This window comes from Grampus griseus, assembly GCF_964374135.1.
Source record: "Grampus griseus genome assembly, chromosome: 3".
Lineage (NCBI taxonomy): Eukaryota > Metazoa > Chordata > Mammalia > Artiodactyla > Delphinidae > Grampus > Grampus griseus.
Window position 1 is genome coordinate 89,821,150 of NC_139019.1, and position 23,888 is coordinate 89,845,037.

Consider the following 23,888-nt stretch of genomic DNA (forward strand, 5'->3'; position numbering starts at 1 on the left):
GCTGGGCTCTTTTCCAGGTGCTGGTCTTATGAATGAAGTCTTCTGGTATAAAATTTGTGAGCAAACTAAGCCTAATCAGAGATAAAGTTTTAAGTTAATATTCTCCTAGTCTTTACATGTGTGCGAATAATTAGTTGTTTGTGAGTTTTTAGGGTTTCAAGGCATAAGCTTAGAAAATACACTTACAAGAAACCTCAGAAGCCAAAAAGTATAGATGTAGAAACTGGTTTTTGAAAATTTGATCTTCAGAGTTCTGAATTCTCAGCCTTAAGGTAAATTTAAGATAGTTTTACTGACAAAGAGAGAAAAGGAAAAAACTATGCTTTGAAGTAGAAGTATACTATGCCTCGGCTTTTGGCTGCAGTTTTTATGATATAGTAAAGAAACATAATGATTTTTTTCATTTTTTTAAAAAATGCTGAGGGGCAAGAAGAGCATGCATCCAACAGCATGTCCCACTAAAAAGCAAAACCCCCAAAATGCAATGTACAGAAGCAAAACAATGAATTTTCTTTTGAAAAATTTTGTAAAGGAAAGAGGTCAGATCTGCAAGTCATTCAAAGCAAAATATATATATTTATAAACATATAAAGAAAGAATTCCCATTTTGAGAGAATTTTATAGGCTAAAAACACAAGTGAAGAAAAATATTTGGGGGAAAAAGTGATAGGTCATCAGATATAGTGGATGCTTCAGCAATAAGGAAGATCCTATTTTCTCCTTACTGGTAAATGTTCACATTTTCGCACTGAAATAGGTACACTTTAGTGCTCCATGGCAATAGAGAAACATATTATCTTAAATTTCCTGTCTTCCTACCTCTTAAATGTGCCCCATCTTCTGTAGGAGTCCTTAAATGTTGGCCTTCTTGCTATCTTCAGATTGCTTTTTGATGAAAACACAAAATAGAGCTTTCTAGGAATATGTGATAAGGAATTGGTGATATGACCTTATGCAAGAAGACCTTTAAAAGGTGAAAAAGAGCTAAGCATACAGTGGGCTTTAAATTATGTCTTTGTGCTTTATCTATAGGATTCCACCATGCTCAGAAGTTCATTAACTGCATTAATTCCAGTCGGTGGACCTGGACGTGGGAGGAGGTGGAGAAATGACAAAAGGAGCTATAGCTACGGAACCGTTCACTAGATGGAGAATCAAGCAAATGGAAGAAACAACATTTCCCACAGTTAACGTTTAGTGAGCCAGAGCCATTTTTTCAATGCATTAAAAGTTAAAGTTAGGGCTTCCCTGGTGGTGCAGTGGTTGAGAATCTGCCTGCTAATGCAGGGGACACGGGTTCGAGCCCTGGTCTGGGAGGATCCCACATGGCGCGGAGCAACTGGGCCCATGAGCCACAACTACTGACCCTGCGCGTCTGGAGCCTGTGCTCCGCAACAAGAGAAGCCGCGATAGTGAGAGGCCCGCGCACCACGATGAAGAGTGGCCCCCGCTTGCCACAACTAGAGAAAGCCCTCGCACAGAAACGAAGACCCAACACAGCAAAAATAAATAAATAAATTACTAAAACTCCTACCCCCAACATCTTCTAAAAAAAAAAGAAGTTAAAGTTAAGTCTTAAACATGCTTTTCAACAACTTTTTAAAAAGCAGGTCTATCCCTTACCCCAAACAGACAGTAGAGACTGTTCAACCAGGAGTGACCTAGTCTTTGTCTTGATATCACTAAGCTCTAGCCCTATTCCACTCACATCTGGTGTAGCCAGGGATCAGTTCATCCCTGACTGGAGCTGGCAATATGCACAACTCCAGGGGGCACAGTTCCCATGCTCTACAGTGTGAAGGGTGCAATGTGAAAGTCACCCTGTGCCGCCCCGAGAGACTTTGGCTAGAGGGAAGCTCAGGCTGCTGTGTTGCTGTGGCTCTCATTCAAGCCAGAGACCCTAAGTTTAATTGCTAGAGGCTGTAATGAGCTGTGAAAAAATGGATAAGAAGATAACACTTTTTAAAGATCAGTGATGGATGATTCTCATTTATGTAATGAACTGTAGGCTGAGGAGAAATCTCATATACTAATCCTTCAAATCCTACAGGACTCTGGGTCTTAACCCCACCCCTTGCCTCTCATGTCTCCTTCTCTGACCCTGCATGTTCTCTATCTACCCTTGTCCCCAAACCCTGTGCATATGTCTCCATTGTACTTTCCATTCTCAGTATGTCTCTCCCCCTACTTATATCTTCTCCCTTTCCTTTTGATCTCTTTCATCTTTCTTTCTGCTCCTAACATTTATTTCTCTGTTCTGCTATTTTAAGCATTCCCAATATGTCGCTTTATCTCTGTCTCTCTAGGTCCTTCCTTTCTGTGTCCCAGTAGGCATCATTCATCTCCAGCTGCCTTTTTACTGTCTATTCACCCTTTCCCCCACTGTTTCTTTAATCTCCTTTGGTCAATACCCTGTTTCTTTTATTTTTCTAGTTTCTTTCTTTCTATCTTTTCCTTTAACTGACCATGATGAGAAACCAAAGTACAGTGTCCTCTCTGGTCCCAGACTGATTTTTCTTCCGTGTCTGCGGTCCTTGAAAATGTACAGAAGACATTTGGGGATTCAAAAGTAAATCTCAATACTCATAACATTTAAAGCTGGCCTTTCCATTACACCTTGAACATATTGCAATTTTATAGATATTTATAACACACGCTGAAGAACATTTTTATACTATTTATTCCTGCACCACACATGAGACTACTAAAGTGCAGGCTGTGTGATCCTTAATCTCAGCTCTACATATATTCCTCACTGGCTTTAGAATTCTTGAAAAAATGCTTAAACCTATGTCAAAACTCTTCTCAAGCATGTGTCTATTTTTCTCTTGACTACTTGTGTGCACAAAAGGAAAACTTGCCTCCTCGCCTTGTTTTGCCCAGTTATTACCCCTGCACTAAAGTCCACCTTTGGGCAGCAACAGTCCCATGATTTTGGAACTCAGATAATGATTTAGGCAAATGCTGAGGAAGAAAACTTCCCAAATAATTTAGCATCTTCTTCAAGAAATCAGAAAGTAAGCCACAAAATAGATCAAAGAAGTAGTAAGAGACTCATAAACATAAGAACAAAAATACATGAGTTAGAATCCAAAAGCTGGTTCATTGAAAAAATAATACAAAATAGATAAAATACCAAACAAACTACTTAAGAAGGGTAAAAAGGACAAAATGCAAATACACAAAATGAGAATTAGTTAAGGGGAAGGGGATAAGCACAGAAACAGAGAAAATAGAAGGAATCTTAAGACGCTATTTTGTTCAATTATGGCCAAAAAATTCAGAAAAATGGAATAAAACATGTAATATTTAAAGAAAGCATAATTTGCTAAAATTGACTTAAAAATAAGGAGAAAGATCTAAAGAGACTGATATTCAGGACTGATACTCCAGATACTTTTATGGCAGGGGCCTCAAACGGTAAGAACGGAATCCAGCTGTACCTGCACGTTATGGCTGAATATAAGCCCTGCCAAGAGCCACATAAAACAGAAGAATTTGACAAAGAGCTACTCTTAGAAGAGCTATAAGGTACTAATGGTTTAAGAGGAAATTCTACCAAAGCTTAAAAGAGTAGACAATTCCAAATTATTGAAATTTTAGAACATAGAAAAAGAAAATAAATGGGCATTTCGTATTTGATAAAGATATTTAAAATCAGGGAAAAATATTGAAGGGAGGTAGATCACTCAATAAATATTGCTGGGACAACTGAGTAGCCACATGGATCTATACATCACACTACATACCAGAAAAAATTTCAAATGGACCAATGATTAAAGTGTTCAAAATGAATCCTTAAAAGTACTAGGAGAAATGTGACAACACTTTAATCTTAAAATGAAAAGAACTTTCCTAAAAAGACTTTTAAAAATCCATAAACCATAGTGGAAAATGGAGAGAAAATTTTAAATATACTTATAATTTATTATATTGACATTTTATAGATGCTGGAAGGATACACAGAATTTAATGATAGTGAGAGATGGGGGTAAACTAGGCAAATGTAGGTCACTATGGAAGAGAGGCTTTCACTTTATTAAAACATTGATTTATATTACATAGTAATACCTATTTTAAGCATGAGGAAATACTTTCTGAGAAAGGAATACTTGCTTATGATAAAATATCTAGGAGGTGGTGGAGCCAAGATTTGAATTAAAAAAAAGAGAAACTGAGTTAACTAATGTGGCACATGATTATATATAATTTATATAATTCCAAAATGTAATATGTTAGAATAAGTGAACTATTTTGAATAGTGCTTCACTTTACCTTACAGTAAATTGTAGAACTCTCTTCTTCATGGAATCCTGCTTTTTGTTCAAATATTTCATTTGGTGCCATTTTGTCAATGGTTTTTTTCAAAGGAAGAACACAGGTATCAGTGGAAGGGAAGAATAGTTTGGAAAGTATGTTGGCAATTCTCCATCCTACATATTTGGAGAAATTTTCATCCCCTACATTTGATGAAACTTTTGTACTATAACTTGTGAAAGGATCAGTTGGGTCATTTATCTCAGCCTGTTGAAAGAAAAGAAAAAAGAACCAGTTGACATAGAATTAAATGAGAAAAAATGATGTATTATTATTAAAGTTAAAATGTATGTTTATTTTCTTTGACTAATGTTGCTTTCTTCCTATTAAAATAAGCTTTAAAAAGAAATGCAGTTCCCCAAAAGATTTTAAAAATCATAACAAGAATTTTCAATGAAATAAACAGTTAAGCATGAAGGAGATCAGTCTTGAAATTTCAAAAATGTAATGATATAATTTCTATTTTAAATTTGTATACTTCCCACACAAGAATTTCATAAGCGTTGGTAATATTTATTTAATAAGAAATTAAGCAATCAGTTGAAGTAATACAAATATTTTATTAAGTCAGAATTTCATTTCTCTGTGCATAATCTAAACTTTCTTTGAAGTCAACAGAAAATTTCTATAGCACAAAACTTGAGTAAAGTAAAAAAACAAAAAGGGCTTTATATTTAGGTTTCATTGGAGACGTTCTAGAATTTAGATTTATATTAAATTGAATATGTCCTAATACAGGAAAAAACCTAACACAAAAATTCCACAATATTTAAGCAATTTTTATTCAGGAAAGAGCAATTTTCTGAATTTTCCTATTTATATTCAATAATGTCCATGACTGATTTTTAATTATATCTTCTTTTGAGACAGCTAGAGGCATGTTTTCCTTGGCTGGCATCAGTAATAATAAATGAAGATGTAAGTTTCAAAATGTCATGTATTATACTTTTTTTTAGTGTTTAGAATATGTTAATATTAAAAACTCTCTCATAACTAAGTTAGGTGCTGCCTCCTATTATTTAAGTTCTTTCAGTTTTATTTAATATTATCCATCTTTGGGCAGCTCATTACCAGTCACTCAGGATTCATTTTAAATGTCTATAGATCCTATGGTAGAAAACAAAGGAATGAAAAACGTTTTTCTGCATATGAATAACTAACCTCTTTAGGATTCCAAGATCAGGATTAGCTCAATGAAATTAATATTTAAAGACTGACTATTGCATTATCTAGACAAAATTACAGTGGAAAAAATGAGAACAATCTTATGATAAAGATTGAAAAAATACCTTTATTTTATTAAAGCAATAAGGAAAATAGCAAAAGACAAAGTAAATACATATGGAATACTGTGAAATGATGAGAAAGAATAACATGCAAAAAACATGTGTAAAAAAATACAGTGAAAATCATGCAAATAGGTAAGCATCAAAAAAAATGAAATGAGTGCTCAAAATAGGCTCAAAGTGCTAGAAAATTAATACTGACATTTAAAAAAGAGAGCTGTATTTTCACTATTTCAGAAAAGGAACTTTATCACTAGCCCTCATTGAAATATATCTATTCTTAAATATTTTTGATTTCAATTATCTCTGGATGTTGAAATCAGTATACAATTATGTTTATACTATTCCCAGTTGTGTATCTTGCTTATTAACTAGGTCAATCATGGAAATCGTGGAAAGAGCATTCAATTTCAAAGAAGAAGTTAAATTGTGCCAAGAACACTCAGTAGCTGTTGTGATTTTCAGGACATTATTTAATGTCTCAAAGTCTGAATGTTCATCTGTAAAATGGTAATCACAATACCTGGGCTGTTTATTCTGCTTAGTTTCTCTGGATTAATTTTTTCATAAGAAAAGGTACTTCAAAATCAATAACAACATATAGTTGCACAAACATACTACTATGAGCTCTTCCATTGCTAAGAGAATGATGAATTAATAAATGTGTAAGTGAATGGACCAACATCACATGATTTCTGGTAAAATACATTGTTTCCAGGAGAGCATTACCCTGCATTATAGAATGTTAATGCTCTTTTCGTTTTGTCTCATTTGGCTACGCTTTGCTTTCTTCCCTCCCAGACTGGATAGGTTATATAGATCCAGATGCCAGCTCTCTCAAATAGCAAAATGAAGGCATTGCCACATCTTTCACGATGGTTCCCTGGTTGAAAGCCCAGGTTAATTTTCTGCCCTCAATGACGTCCAAGGCATTCAACTTACGGAAATGTAGCTTCAAATATCGGTCAAAGGCATATTTGCCTTATCAATAAAAGGTTTTGTTTGTTTTCCTGCAGGAAAAAGCCAGGAAAGAATATGGGGCTTTGCACTTAGAAAGATCTGAAATCAGGTCTGGCTATCCCACTTACAAATTTATTTATTTATTTATTATTATTTTTTAATTTATTTCAATTAATTTATTATTTTTGGTTGTGTTGGGTCTTCTTTGTGTTGCGCAGGCTTCTCATTCTGGTGGCTTCTCTTGCTGCAAAGCATGGGCTCTAGAGCACGGGGGCTTCAGTGATGAGGCACGTGGGCTCAGTAGTTGTGGCTCGTGGGCTCTCTTAGAGCAAAGGCTCAGTAGCTGTGGTACACGGGCTTAGCTGCTCCGCAGCATGTGGGATCTTCCCCGACTAGGGCTTGAACCCATGTCCCCTGCATTGGCAGGCAGATTCTTAACCACTGCGCCACCAGGGAAGCCCCCACATACTAATTTAAAATGCAAACTTGGGGAATTTAGTTAACCTCTCCAGGTCTATATTTTGTGTTTAGTTTGGTTCCATTTTGTTTTTCATTTGTGATGTGGAGATAATAATTACCACCTCAGAGTTTTGTGAGGATTCACTTAGACGACAAAGGATGATCTGTCTAGCCAGTAGTGAGAAGCTCAATAGGCATCAGTTGTTTCAGGGCTACCCTAAGACAGACACTGATGCTCTGGCTTTTATAAGATCCTTCCACCACCAATCTTGAGAACACTTGAACTAACCTCTTCACGCTGAAAACAAATTTGTTACATAGCCACTTTTATATTAACAAATCTATCAAACAGGATTATAATTATACTTCCATAGTCATCTCTATTCTAAAGAGTCTTCCTTCTCTTAAAGATATTATTCTCATTTTAAAATTCAGAGACTATGAATTTATTTATGCTAATGGTGCATAAGTATAAATCTATACTTTTTGGAAGTAAACTTACCCAAAATATGAATGACCATTATTTAGATTCCAAACTCATGAATTTACTACTATTGACTGCCAATGAATACTACCCCAAACTCCAATCTTTATACATTATTTATACATTTACATTTTTATCATGTGTGCCTATTTTCTTAGCAATGCCATGCAAGCTTTAAAATTCAGCATTTTTCTTATTCCATTGTTGAAACGACATTTTTTATTAAGAAACAAATGGCAATTTTTATTATCTATGATAATTTTACTGATATGGTATTAAAATTGAAAAAGTGATATTCCTGAAGAATATTTCTCTCTCACATAGATTGTAGCAACATGCAAGGTCAGATACCCACACTTCTGTCTTTATATTGGGCATAATGATGGTAAAAACCAGGATTCATTTAGGTTGGCGAGAAGATGGATGTCAGAGCAGGTGAAATTATGCAGGGAATTATGATGTAGTAGCAATACAAAAGAAAATAAAAGCCTGTCCAGAGTTCTGAATTTCCCATCAATAATTAGGGAAATGTAGTACCGAAATTTAAGCTAACTCACACTACCCTCGACATGATGGAATAAAAGAGAAAGAAATAGGATATTAAGCCACTGTGGCATAGTTTGCATTAAACTTTGTCTCCATCTCTTACTATGTCTCTGTTTTTGGTCTCCACCTGTCCTTAAGTAGTCTCAGACCTGGGAACATTTAACTTATTTGTGAAAAAAATTATAATTTTTTTTTCAAACTTCAAAATTTAAATATAAGTGACTTACTCGTGGTCTCAAAAGGTTATTTCCTACAGGAGTTATAAAATCTCACAAAGGAGGACAGCATGAGTAACTCCTTGTTACTAAAATTGTGGTCCTTAGACAATTATTATTGCCATTACCTAGGAGCATGTTCTAAATAGAGAATTCCAGGCCCTACTCCTGAATATATTAAAGTTTAAAAAGGACTGATGTAGTAGATTAAGAAAAGGACCAGATGGGAATATCCATTTTCCCACTTTACAAGTTGTGTGATCTTGCACAAGTTACTTAACCTCTCTAAGCATGTTTCTTCATTCCTAAAATAGAATAATAATAATACCGTCCTTTCTAGGTTACTGTAAAAATTAAACACAAAACGTGAATATATTTTCTAGCATAGTGTCTGGCACACAAAAGTTCTTCAATAAATGTTAGTTCCTTGTTTATATCTAATTTTGGAAGCAGGATGACATGGAAATGACAAAGCCTTTGGGTTAAACTCACTCATAGGTGCATTCACCACCAGCTACTTCTTTTAATCTTGTTTAGACTCAGATCCTCTATCCATATGGGTGATGATGGTGGTGGGAGAGTTATAAGGCTTAGATGAGTTAATAAAGGTAAGATACTTAGCACAGTGGCTGGTGCATTGTAAAAACTCTACAAATATTTTTGTTTTCCTAAAACAACGTATCTGTTATACTGGAATTCTATTCATAAGTATTTAAAGAAACCACACTCTTTCAAAAAAACATCTCCCTTTCCATGTTTAAGAGTTTCCATTTATGTCAAAAGAAGAGCCATATGTGGGGGATGAGAGAGATCGTTATTGAGAGAATAGAGACTAATAGTGCTGTTTATTCTATTTTGCTGCTTAAAGAGTACATTAGGAAGATGGCAGCATGGGAGGATGCGGATTTCAAGTCTCCCTACAACTAAGGCACCTGCTGGATGCTGGTGGGGGACCTCAATACCCAAGGAAATGGGAGGAACCCCAAGCAACCGGGTAGAATGTGGAGGGGAGTGAGGGGGAGGAGAAGTGGAGGCCAGACAGGACCAGTGCCCCTGAGGGGTGGCTGGGAGAGGGGAGGGGTTCCCACGCCTGGCGGGACCCTTGGGAGCTTGGAGGATCAGGGGGGAGTGCACCTAGCATTTCCCTTGCCCAATTGGGTCCTGGGAGGCCTACTGGGCTCCCAGACCTGGTCCTCTGTTCTCCGGGGCCCCCTCTGGGCCACGTGGGTCCTAGGAGCGTAGGAGGGAGGTGGGGGGAGAATAGGAGAGGTGGATGGGGTGGGGCCCTCCGGGACTGGAGGGTCAGGGGAGGCGTGGAGGGCATTTCCCCCACTCACTTGGGCCCTAGGAAGCCTGCTAGGCTACCAGGCCTGGTCCTCAATTCTCCAGAGCCCCCTCTGACCTTGTGGGTCCTAGGGGCATGGGAGGGAGGAGGGAAAGAGGAGGAGAGGCGGACAGTGGGACCCTCCAGGACTGGAAAATCAGCAGAGGTGTGGAGTGAGTTCCCCCCACCCATTCGGGCCCTGGGAAGCCTGCTGGGGTCCCGCCTAAACCCCACCCCTACCTAAGTCCTGCAACACACAGCCAAGGCATTTTCTGGCTTTTTTTTCCCTCCTGTCTTTTTCTATTTTGGTTCTCTTTTACCTTCTGGTTGTTGTTTCATCTATATATTAATTTATTTTTTCTAACATATCTGTTAGTTTTCTAATTTTATTTTATTTTTTACTCTGTAATTGTTCTGCTCCTTTTTTTTCTTTTCTTTGTTTTGCAGACCTGCGTGGCTTGTGGAATCTTGGTTCATGACTTGGGGGTCAGGCCTGAGCTCCTGGAATGGGGGTTGTGAATCCAAACAACTGGACTATCAGAAAACCTCAGACCCCAGGGAATATTCATCACAGTGAGGTCTCCCACAGGTCCTCATCTCGACACCAAGACCCAGCTGTACCCAGCAGCCCACAATCTCAAGTGGTGGAAGCCTCAGGCCAAACAACCAGTAAGACAGGAACACAATCCCACCCATAAAAATAAAAATAAAAAAAAACTGAGATGACAAGAAAATATGTCACTGATGAAGGAGCAAGGTAAAAAATTACAAGACCAATAAATGAAGAGGAAATAGGCAACCTTTCTGAAAAAGAATTCAGAGTAATGATAGTAAAGATAAACCAGAATCTCAGAAACAGAATGGAGGCACAGATAGAGAAAATACAAGAAATGTTTAACAAAGACCTAGAAGAACTAAAGAACAGAGATAAACAACACAATAACTAAAATGAAAAATACACAAGAAGGAATCAATAACAAAACAACTGAGGGAGAAGAACAAATAAGTGAGCTGGAAGAGAGAATGTTGGAAATAACTGATGAGGAGCAGAGTGAAGATAAAACAATGAAAAGAATTGAAGACAATCTCAGAGACCTCTTGTACAATACTAAACACACCAACATTTGAATTATAGGGGTCCCAGAAGAAGAAAAGGAAAGGGTCTGAGAAAATATTCAGAGAGATTATAGTGGAAAACTTCCCTAACATGGGCAAGGAAATAGTCACCCAAGTTCAGGAAGTGCAGCGTCCCACACATGTTAAATCCTAGGAGAAACACACCAAGACACATATTAATCAAACTAACTAACATTAAATTCCAAGAAAAAGTATTAAAAGAAGCAAGGGAAAAGCAAAAAATAACATACAAAGGAATCCCCATAAGGTTAACAGCTAATTTTTCAGCAGAAACTCTGCAGGCCAGAAGGTAGAGGCAGGACATACTTAAAGTGATAAAAGAGAAAAACCTACAACCAAGATTACTCTACCCAGCAAGGATTTCATTCAAATTCGATGGAGAAATCAAAAGCTTTTCAGGCAAGCAAAAGCTAAAGAATTCAGCACCACCAAGCCAGCTTTACAACAAAAGCTAAAGAAACTTTTCTAGGCAGGAAACACAAAAGACCCACACCGAAAGCAACTAGAGAAAGAAGAACAAAGAAAATCCAAAATTATTACAAGGAAAGAAATCATAAAAATCAAAGCAGAAATAAGTGAAATAGAAATGAAGAATAGGAAAGATCAATAAAACTAAAATTTGGTTCTTTAGGAGATAAAAAAATTGATAAACCTTTAGCCAAACTCATCAAGAAAAAAAGGTACAGGATGCAAATCAATAAAATTAAAAATGAAAAAGAAGAAATCACAACTGACACCACAGAAATACAAAGTATTATAAGAGAATACTACAAACAACTATATGCCAATAAAATGGACAACCACAAAAAAATGGACAAATTCTTGGAAAGGGACAATTTTCTAAGACTGAACCTGCAAGAATTAGAAAATATAACCAGACTTATCACAAGTAATGAAATTGAGACTTTAATTAAAAATCTTCCAACAAACAAAAGTCCAGGACAAGATGGCTTCACAGGTGAATTCTATCAAACATTTAGAGAAGAGTTGACACCCATCGTTCTGAAACTCATCCAAAAAACTGCAGAGGAAGGAACACTCCCAAACTCATTCTACAAGGCCACCAACACCTGGATACCACAGACAAAGATATCACAAAAAAAAAAGAAATTTACAGACCAATATCACTGATGATCACAGATGCAAAAATCCTCAACAAAATACTAGCAAACAGAATCCAACAGCACATTAAAAGGATCATATACCATGATCAAGTGGGATTTATCCCAGGGATACAAGGATTCTTCAGCATATGAAAATCAATCAGTGTTATACACCCTATTAACAAACTGAAGAATAAAAACCATATGATATCTCAACAGATGCAGAAAAAGCTTTTGACAAAATTCAACAACAATTTATGATAAAAACTCTTCAGAAAGTGGTCACAGAGGGAACCTACCTGAACATAATAAAGGCCATATATGCCAAACCCACAGCAAACAGCATTCACAATGGTGAAAAAGTGAAAGCATTTCCTCTAAGATCAGGAAAAAGACAAGGATGTCTTGTCTTTTTCCTGATTAACATAGTTGCTGAAGTCAACATAGTTGTTGAAGTCCTAGCCACAGCAATCAGAGAAGAGAAAGAAACACAAATTGGTAAAGAAGTAAAACTGTTACTATTTGCAGATGACATGATACTATACACAGAAAATCCTAAAGATGCCACCAGAACAACTAGAGCTAATCAATGAATTTGGGAAAGTTTTAGTATACAAAATAAATGTACAGAAATCTCTTGCATTCCTATACACTAACAATGAAAGATTAGAAAGAGAAATTAAGGAAACAATCACATTCACCATTGGAAGAAAAAGAATAAAATACCTAGGAATAAACGTACCTAAGGAGCCAAAACACCTGTACTCAGAAAAATACAAGACACTGATGAAACAAATCAAAGATGACATAAACATGGAGAGATATACAATGTTCATGGATTGGAAGAATCAATATTGTGAAAATGACTATACTACACAAAGCAATCTACAGATTCAATGCAATCCCTATCAAATTACCAATGGAATTTTTTACAGGGCTAGAATGAAAAATCTTAAAATTTGTGTGGAGATACAAAAGACCCTGAATAAACAAAGCAATCTTGAGGGAAAAAAATGGAGCTGGAGGAACTGGACTCCCTGACTTCAGACTATACTACAAAGCTACAGTAATCAAGACAATATGGTACTGGCATAAAAACAGAAATACAGATCAATGGAACCAGATAGAAAGCCAGAGATAAACTGATGCACCTGTGGTTAACTAATCTATGACAAAGGAGGCAAGGATATACAATGGAGAAAAGACAGGGTCTTCAATAACTGGTGCTGGGAAAACTGGACAGCTACATGTTAAAGAATGAAATTAGAACACTCCCTAACACCATACACTAAAATAAACTCAAAATGGATTAGAGACCTAAATCTAAGACTGGACACTATAAAAGTATTAGAAGAAAACATAGGAAGAACACTCTTTGACATAAGTCACAGCAAGATCCTTCATGACCCACCTCCCAGAGTAATCAAAATAAAAACATAAATAAACAAATGGGACCTAATAAAACTTAAAAGCTTTTTCACAGCAAAGGAAACTATAAACAAGACGAAAAGACAACCCTCAGAATGGGAGAAAATATCTGCAAACAAATCAACAGAGGATTAATCTCCAAACAGCACATGCAGCTCCATATTAAAAAAAACAACCGAATCAAAAAAGAGGCAGAAGACCTAAATAGACATTTCTCCAAAGAAGATATACAGATGGCCAAGAGGCACAGGAAAGGCTGTTCAACATCACTAATTATTAAGAGAAATTCAAATCAAAACTACAATGAGGTATCACCTCACACCAGTTAGAATGGGCATCATCAGAAAATCTACAAACAACAAATGCTGGAGAGGGTGTGGAGAGAAGGGAACCGTCTTGCACTGTTGGTGGGAATACAAATTGATACAGCCACTGTGGAGAACAATATGGAGGTTCCTTAAAAAACTAAAAATAGAATTACCATATGACCCAGCAAATGAAGCAACTGACAAAGGATTAATCTCCAAAATTAATAAGCAGCTCATGCAGCTCAATAACAACAACAAAAAAAACAACCCAATCCAAAAATGGGCAGAAGACCTAAATAGACATTTCTCCAAAGATATGCAGACTGCCAACAAACACATGAAAGAATGCTCAACTTCATTAATCATTAGAGAAATGCAAATCAAAACTACAATGAGATATCATCTCACACCAGTCAGAATGGCCATCATCAAAAAATCTAGAGACAATAAATGCTGGACAGGATGTGTAGAAAAGGGATCCCTCTTGCACTGTTGGTGGGAATGTAAATTGATACAGCCACTGTGGAGAACAGTATGCAGGTTCCTTCAAAAACAAAAAATAGAACTACCATATGACCCAGCAATCCCACTACTGGGCATATACCCTGAGAAAACCATAATTCAAGAAGAGTCATGTACCAAAATGTTCATTGCAGCTCTATTTACAATAGCCTGGAGATGGAAACAACCTAAGTGTCCATCATTGGATGAATGGATAAAGAAGATGTGGCACACATATACAATGGAATATTACTCAGCCATAAAAAGAAACGAAATTGAGCTATTTGTAATGAGGTGGATAGACCTAGAGTCTGTCATACAGAGTGAAGTAAGTCAGAAAGAGAAAGACAAATACCATATGCTAACACATATATATGGAATTTAAGAAAAAGAAATGTCATAAAGAACCTAGGGGTAAGACAGGAATAAAGACACAGACCTACTAGAGAATGGACTTGAGGATATGGGGAGGGGGAAGGGTAAGCTGTGACAAAGCGAGACAGAGGCATGGACATATATACACTACCAAACGTAAGGTAGATAGCTAGTGGGAAGCAGCCACATAGCACAGGGAGATCAGCTCGGTGCTTTGTGACCACCTGGAGGGGTGGGATAGGCAAGGTGGGAGGGAGGGCGACACAAGAGGGAAGAGATATGGGAACATATGTATATGTATAACTGATTCACTTTTTATAAAGCAGAAACTAACACACCATTTTAAAGCAATTATACTCCAATACAGATGTAAAAAAAAAAAAAACCACATGCACCCCAATGTTCATTGCAGCACTACTTACAATAGCCAGATCATTTAAGCAATCTAAATTCCCATTGACAGATGAAAGGATAAAGAAGATGTGGTACACATACACAATGGAATATTACTCAGGCATAAAAAATAACAAAATTGGTTCATTTGTAGAGACATGGATGGACCTAGAGACTGTCATACAGAGTGAAGTAAGTCAGAAATAGAAAAACAAGTATCGTATATTAACACATATATGTGGAATCTACAAAAATGGTACAGATGAACTGTTTGAAAGGCAGAAATAGAAACACAGATGTAGAGAACACACATATGGACACCAAGGGGGGAAAGCAGGGGAGGGGTGTGGTGGTGGTGGGATGAATTGGGAGATTGGGATTGACATATATACACTATTATGTATAAAATATATAACTAATAAGAACCTCTGTACAAAAAATAAATAAATAAAATTCAAAAAATTAAAAATAAAGATTAAATTATATAAAAGTAAAAATTAAAAAAAGAAATACAAACTGGAAAAGAAGTAGTAAAACTGTCACTGTTTGCAGATGACATGTTACTATACACGGAAAATCCTAAAGATGCCACAATAAAACTACTAGAACTAATCAATGAATTTGTTAAGGTTGCTGGATACAAAATTAATGCACAGAAATCACTTGCATTCTTATACACTAACAATGAAAGATCAGAAATAGTAATTATGGCAACAATCCCATTCACCACTGCAATAAAAAGAATAAAATAGCTAGGAATAAACCTACCTAAGGAGACAAAAGACGTGTACTCAGAAAACAATAGAACACTGGTGAAAGAAATCAAAGATGACATAAACAGATGAAGAAATATACCATGCTCTTGGATTGGAAGAATCAACATTGTGAAAATAACTATAGTACCCAAAGCAATCTACAGATCCAGTGCAATCCCTATCACAATACCAATGGCATTCTTTACAGAATTAGAACAAAGATTTTTACAATTTGTATGGAAACACAAAAGACGCTGAATAACCAAAGCAATCTTGAGAAAGAAAAACAGAGCTGGCGGAATCTGGCTCCCAGACTTCAAACTGTACTACAAAGCTACAGTAATCAACACAGTATGGTACGGGCACCAAAACAGAAATATAGATCAATGGTACAGGATAGAAAGCCCAGAGATATACCCATGCACATATGGTCACCTAATTTATGACAAAGGATGCAAGAACATACAATGGAGAAAATGCAGATTCTTCAATAAGTGGTGCTGGAAAAACTGGACTGCTATATGTAAAAGAATGAAATTAGAATACTCCCTAACACCATACACAAAAATAAACTCAAAATGGATTAAGATCTAAATGTAAAAAAACTATAAAACTCTTAGAGGAAAACACAGGATAAACTTTCTTTGACATAAGAGATCACAGCAAGATCCTTTTTGACCCACCTCCTAAAGTAATGAAAATAAAAACAAAAATAAACAAATGGGAGCTAATGAAACTTAAAAGCTTTTGCACAGCAAAGGAAACTATAAACAAGGCAAAAAGACAACCCTTAGAATGGGAAAAAATATTTGCAAATGAAGCAACTGACAAAGGATTAACCTCCAAAATATACAAACATGTCTTGGAGCTCCGTATCAAACAAACAAACAACCGAATCAAAAAATGGGCAGAAATCCTAAACAGACATTTCACCAAAGAAGACATACAGATGGCCAAGAGGCACATGAAAGGCTGCTCAACATCACTAATTATTAGAGCAAGGCAAAACTGCAATTAGATATCACCTCACACTGGTCAGAATGGCCATCATCAAAAAATCTAGAAACAATAAATGCTAGAGAGGGTGTGGAGAAAAAGGAACCCTATTGCACTGTTGTTGGGAATGTAAATTGATACAGCCACTATGGAGAACAGCATGTAAGTTCCTTAAAAAAACTAAAAATAGAACTACCATATGACCCAGCAGTCCCACTACTGGGTATATATCCTGAGAATACCATAATTCAAAGAGACACATGGGGCTTCCCTGGTGGCGCAGTGGTTGAGAGTCCGCCTGCCAATGCAGGGGACACGGGTTTGTGCCCCAGTCCGGGAAGATCCCACATGCCACGGAGTGGCTGGGCCCATGAGCCATGGCCGCTGAGCCTGCACGTCTGGAGCCTGTGCTCTGCAACGGGAGAGGCCATGACAGTGAGAGGCCAGCGTAACGCAAAAAAAAAAACAAAAGAGAGACACATGCACCCCAATGTTCATTGCAGCTCTATTTACAATACCCAGGACATGGAAACAGTCTAAATGTCCGATGACAGATAAATGGATAAAGAAGATGTGGTACATATATACAATAGAATATTACTCAGCCATAAAACGGAAAGAAATTGGGTCAGGTTTAGAGTTGTGGATGGACCTAGAGTCTGCCATACAGAGTGAAGTAAGTCAGAAAGAGAAAAACAAATATATTACCACATATATGTGGAATCTAGAAAAATGGTACAGATGCACCTATCTGCAGGGCAGGAATAGAGACATAGACATAGAGTAGAGAACCGACATGTGGACACGGTGGGGAAAGGGAGGATGGAACGAATTGGGAGAGTAGGTTTGGCATAAATACACTACCATGTGTAAAATAGATAGGTAGTGGGAGCCTGCTATATAGCACAGGGAGCTCAGCTTGGTGCTCTGTGACAACCTAGATGGGTGGGATGGTGGTGGTGGGGAAGTCCAAGAGGGAGGGGATATATGTATACATATAGCTGATTCACTTCATTGTACAGCAGAAACTAACACAACATTGTAAAGCAATTATACTCCAATAAATAGAAAAAATACATTAGGAGTATGGAAATATCATTAAGAATAAAAACAAATTTTATTTTAAAGATCACCATGAAATGTTAACCAGCAAGGGCTTTACCTAATGAGTCAAAGGTACCCTGAATAAAGTCACATATTCATTTTAGTTGTACATATTTCATTTTGATATTTTAGGTCATATACCAGATGGCGGAAAGCATTTATACATGATGACTTTTCCTAGATGTGCCAACATATGCTGCTGAATTGCCTATACAGAAGAGCCTTGCTCATTGCAAGTCTCCATGGAAGTATTTCAAACAAAGCACATCAATTAACATTTGTTTATTATGCCACTGTGACTATATGACAGTTTTTTATTTCTTTCCCAAATACTCAGGCAACAGTTGGGTTTATATTGAATTTGTCAGATGAAGGTTCATGTTTAGGGATATTTAGAAATGTTTTCCATTTCAAATTTGCTATTAAATATCTCACCTCTCATCTAACCTCCATTAAGTATCAAATTTTATGAACAGATATAAAAAGAACTGTAGATGATAGAATGCTACTATGGATAAAAAAACATAAAAGGCATTAAAGTACATAATACAGTTAGTGAAGGATTTACCAGTGATGTAGATAAATTGAGGTATTAAGTATAAATTTTAATTTATTAAAATCAATAGTTTATCATATGAATTGCATATTTATTTTTAAAGTATAAAGAGAGAAAATCTCTCTTAATTCCATAAACATACAAGTATCATCAATCCTAGTGAAATAAATCCTTCCACTCTAATGTAGAGTAGTTTATAATTAAGGCTATGTTTCACTCTGTGTAGGTAATATGATGATTACCTTACACAAGGAAAGGTTCTGGGAGCAAGGTGTTAGGAAGGAAAGAATAAACAAAGGTTTTGCTATAAGCATAGTCATTTGCATTAACTGAAATAAAAGTGGAATAAATATTTTATTTCAGATCAAAGCATCTGAGGCACAAGCCTTCACTGTATGCACTGTATAGGGCTTTTTTTTTTTTTTAGATGTTCTCTATTCACATTGAGCAGTGAGGCAGCATCTAAAGACTAACAAGGTTTTTACCACTTGTAAAAGAAAGCTTCTAACTATTTTATGCCATAGAATTTGTTCCCCAAAGAGGTATCACAGGACAATAATATAAGTGGTTTAACAGTATGTGGGAATTATTAAGTAATTTTTTAAAACTAAGCATGTTTAAAAACAAGTAACTAACCTTTGTATTCTATTACTGTAAATAAGTGTTGCCATGATAGTACCGAAAAGGAAGGGAAATTTGATTATATCTTGTTCATGTTGTACTGTAAAATTAAACACACCTATAAAGATAAATTATATAGAAAGTGTTCAGACTATTCCAGACAAGATAGTACAACTTTAATAATTTCAAAATATTTGCTCTAACACATTACACCTATAGACCAAATGTACTCATTCTTTTGAAATCATCTTGCTTTGTCTGATTCATATATGTGATTTAGTTGTTCAAGTTATTCTACAGTACCATTATTAACTCACTTAGAAAGGCAGCTTTTTAAAACATGAAATAAATATAAGTATCATTTTCCTCAAAGAAATTAAGCGTAAAAGGGAGTTTCAGCCTTAGAAGAGAAAAACTGAAAACTGCATAGATGCTAATCACTTTGGTCTTTTGAATAATTAGCTGTGGAGAATTTAAAGGCATTAGTTTAGACATTATTATTCCTGAAACCTAGTATAGACATTTTATTATGCAATTTACATTAAAAATATATTAGCTAAAAATAATTTGGAAAAAATGCTTTATGACCAAAATCATAAAAATGATGCAAGGAAAACCATTAGCTAGGAAAAGAACAAACACTGCAGTCAGACACTTAACTTTGTCATACCTATACCAATATAGAATTCTTGGCCAATAAAACTATCCTTCAAAATCAGATTGAATACAAGCCTTTTGTCAGTAAAAACTGACAGAATTAGCCACCAGCAGATGCTTATGAAAAGAATATGAAAGGATTTCCTTTGAGCAAAAGAAAAATAATCCCATATGGAAGGTCAGCGATTCAAGAAGGAAAAGTAAGGAGAAAAACATGTAAATATATAAGTAAATCTAAAGAATACTGAGTGTATAAAACAATATTAATATGTTGGTATGTAAACACACACACGTAGCCATGCACACACACACAGAAACACACCCAGAGAAACACACACAGTTTAAATGCTCAACAGGAAAATTTTTTAAGAGAAAGAAAAGGAGTTAAAATATTATAAGACGATTTTATGGTCCAGGAAAATATAAATCTCCCTACATTAGAATTCAATAATAAGGGATTCATTTTGTAATATCAGGGTAACAAATAAAGGAATGTGTGACCACCAAGTAAACAAACAAAGGGGGTGGGATGAAACGGTATAATGAAAAATCTTCCTGAAAGGGCACAAAATGAGTTTTAAAAAAAGGAGACAGAACAACCAGAAAACAAGTAACAAAATGGCAACAAGTACGTAACTATCAATAATTACTTTAAATGTCAATGGACAAAATTCTCCAATCACAGGACATAAGGTGGCTGATTGGATTAAAAAACAAGACCTATCTACATGTTGCCTATAAGAGATTCACTTTCGAGCTAAACACACATGCAGACTAAAAGTGAGGGGATAGAAAAATATATTCCATGCAAATAGAAATGAAAAAAAAGCTGGGATAGCAATACTCATATCAGACAAAGTAAACATTAAAGTCAAATTCTATAATAAAAGACAAAAAGGGCACTGTATAATGATAAATGGATCAATACAAGAAGATATAACATTCATAAACATGTATGCACCTAATATAGGAGCACATAAATATATAAAGCAAATAGCAACAGACATAAAGGGAGAAGTTGAAAACAATACAGTAGTAGTAAGAAACTTTAACAGCTCACTTACACAAATGGACAGATCATCAGGCAAAAAATCAATAAGAAAACATTTGCCTTAAGTGACATATTAGATCAGTTGAACTTAATAGATATCTCAGGACATTCCATCCAAAAACAGCAGAATACATTGGATTCAAGTACATATGGCAAGTTCTCCAGGATAGATCATATACTAGGCCACAAAACAAGTCTCAACAAATTTTAGATAAAAATTGTATCAAGTATCTTTTCCAGTATGAAACTGGAAATCCATTATAAGAAGAAAAATGGGAAAAGCATGAAGACTAAGCAGCGTGCTACTAACAAAAACGATGGTTCAACAAAGAAATCAAAGACGAAATCAGAAAATACCTTGAGACAAGTGAAAATAAAAACAAAACTTTCCAAAATCTATGGGACACAGCAAAAGTAGTTCTAAGAGGGACGTTTATAGCAATAGAGGCCTACCACATGAAACAACAAAAATCTCAAATAAACAACCTAAACAACCATCTAAAGGAATTACAAAAAGAAGAACAAAGGCCAAAGGCAGCAGAAGGAATGAAAAAGGTAATAAGGAAATAAATAAAATAGAGACCAATAAGACAATAGAAAAGATCAATGAAACCAAGAGATGATTTTTTTGAAAAATAAACAAATTTGATAAGCCTTTAGCTAGGCTCATCAAGAAAAAAAGACAGGACACAAACAAAATAAGAAATGAAAGAGGAGAAATTACAAATGATATCACAGAAAAACAATAATGAGAGAATACTTCATATAGTTATCTGCCAACAAATTGCATAACCAAGAACAAATGGACGAACTCCTAGAAACATATAATCTTTCAAGATTAAATCAGGAAGAAATAGACAGTCTGAACAGATTGATCAGTAGAAATGAAATTGAATCTGGTAACAAAAGTCCAGGATCAGAGGGCCTCACAGGAGAATTCTACCAAACATAAAAAGGAGAGTTAATACCTATCCTCAAACTATTCCAAAACACTAAAGAGGAGGGAACACTCCCAAATTCATTCAACAAGGCTACCATTACCCTGATATCAAAACCAGACAGACACTACAAAAAAGAAAATTAAAAGCCAGTATCTTTGATGAACATGGATGCAAAAATCCTCAACAAAATATTAGCAAACTGAATTCAACAATATATAAAAAAGATCATACACCATGAACAAGTAGACTGTATTCCAGGGATTTAAGGATGGTTCAACTTACGCAAATCAACCAATGTGATATTCCAAATTCACAAAATGAAGGATAAAAATCACATGATCAACTCAGTAGATGCGGGAAAAACATTTGACACAATTCAACACCGTTCATGATTTAAAAAAAGCTCTCAACAAATTTGGCACAGAGGGAAAATATCTCAACATAATAGAACCCATTTATGAAAAACCCATAGCTAACATCATACTCAATGGTTAAAAAAATGAAAGTTTTTCCTCTAAAATTAGTAACAGGACAAGGATGCCCACTCTCACCATTTCTATTTAACATAGTATTGTAAGTCCTAGCCACAGCAATCAGACAAGAAAAATAAAAAGCATCCAAGTTGGAAGGGAAGAAGTAAAACTGTCACTATTTATAGATGACAAAATACGTAGAAAACCTTGAAGTCTACACCAAAAAAAGTTAAAACTAATAAATGAATTCAGTAAAGTTACAGGCTACAAGAATAATATACAGAAATCTGTTGCTTTTCTATACACTAATAATGAACTACGAGAAAGAGAAAGCAAGAAAACAATCCCTTTTTTTGGGTACATCCTGCATTTAAAAAAATTTTTTTTATTGAAGTATAGTTGAGTTCCAATGTTGTGCTAATTTCTGCTGTACAGCAAAGTGACTCAGTTACACACATATATACATTCTTTTTATATTCTTTTCCATTATGGTTTATCCCAGGAGACTGGATATAGTTCCCTGTGCTACACAGTAGGACCTTGTTGTTTATCCATCCTATATATAATAGTTTACGTCTACTAACCCCAAACTCCCAGTCCATCCCTCTCCCTCCCTGCCTCCCCCTTGGCAACCACAAGTCTGTTCTCTATGTCCATGAGTCGAAAACAACCCCATTTAAAACTGCATCCAAAAGAACAAAATACCCAGGAATAAACTTAATCAAGGAGGTGAAAGACCTATACTCTGAAAACTATAAGACACTGATGAAGGAACTTGAAGATGATATGAATACATGGAAAGATAGCCTGTGTTCATGGATTGGAAGAATTAATACTGTTAAAATGTGCATATTACCCAAAGCAATCTACAGATTTAATGCAATACCTATCAAAATACCAACGATATTTTTCTTAGAACTACAACAAATAATTCTAAAATTTGTATGAAACCACAAAAGATGCCCAAATGGCCAAAGCAATATTAAGAAAAAAGAACAAAGCTGGAGGTATCATGCTCCCTGACTTCAGTCTATACTACAAAGCTACAGTAATCAAAAGAGTGTGCTAATGGCAAAAAAAAAAAAAACAGACATGTTGATCAATGGAACAGAATATAGAGCTCAGAAAGAAATCTATGCACATATGGTCAATTAGTTTACAACAAAGCAAGCAAAACTATACAATGGAGAAAAGACAGTCTGTTAAAGAAGTGGTATTGGGAAAACCGGACAGGTACATAAAAAAGAATGAAATTAGAACATTTTCTTATACTATATACAAAATAAACTCAAAATGAACTAAAGACCTAAAATGTAAGACTGGAAACCATAAAACTCTTAGGAGAAAACATAGGCAGTACATTCTTTGATGTAAGTCTTGGCAATATATTTTTGGATTTGTTTCCTCAAGCAAGAGAAACAAAAGAAAAAATAAACAAATTGACTGAAATAAACTTAAGTGCTTTTGCACAGTGAAGAAAACCATCAACAAAACAAAAAGACAACCTACTGAATGGGAGAAGATATTGGCAAACAATATGTCTGATAAGGAGTTAATATCCAAAACATACAAAGAGCTCATACAACTCAATATCAAAAAAACAAACAATTAAAAAATGGGCAGAAGACCTAATTAGACATTTTTCCAAAAAAAAATACAGATGGCCAATAGGCACATGAAAAGATGTTCAACATCACTAATCAGGGAAATACAAACTGAAACCACAATGAGATATCACCTCACACAGGTCAGAATGGCCATGATCAAAAAGACAACACATTATAAATGTTGCTGAAGATGTGGAGAAAAGGGAAACCTAGCACACTGTTGGTGGGAATGTAAATTGGTACAGCTACTATGGAAAACAGTATGGAGGTTCCTCAAAATATTTAAAGAAG

General features: G+C 35.5%; 1 protein-coding gene across 1 annotated transcript in view; it reads right to left on the reverse strand.

Moving 5' to 3' along the window:
• TMEM232 (transmembrane protein 232) overlaps positions 1–23,888 on the reverse strand; it is a gene marked incomplete at both ends in the record, with an annotated part of 246,091 nt that overhangs the window by 133,322 nt on the left and 88,881 nt on the right. The window contains 2 exon segments of the mRNA XM_082652465.1: positions 4,276–4,364; positions 4,366–4,524. Coding sequence (XP_082508591.1) covers positions 4,276–4,364; positions 4,366–4,524 — 248 coding nt within the window.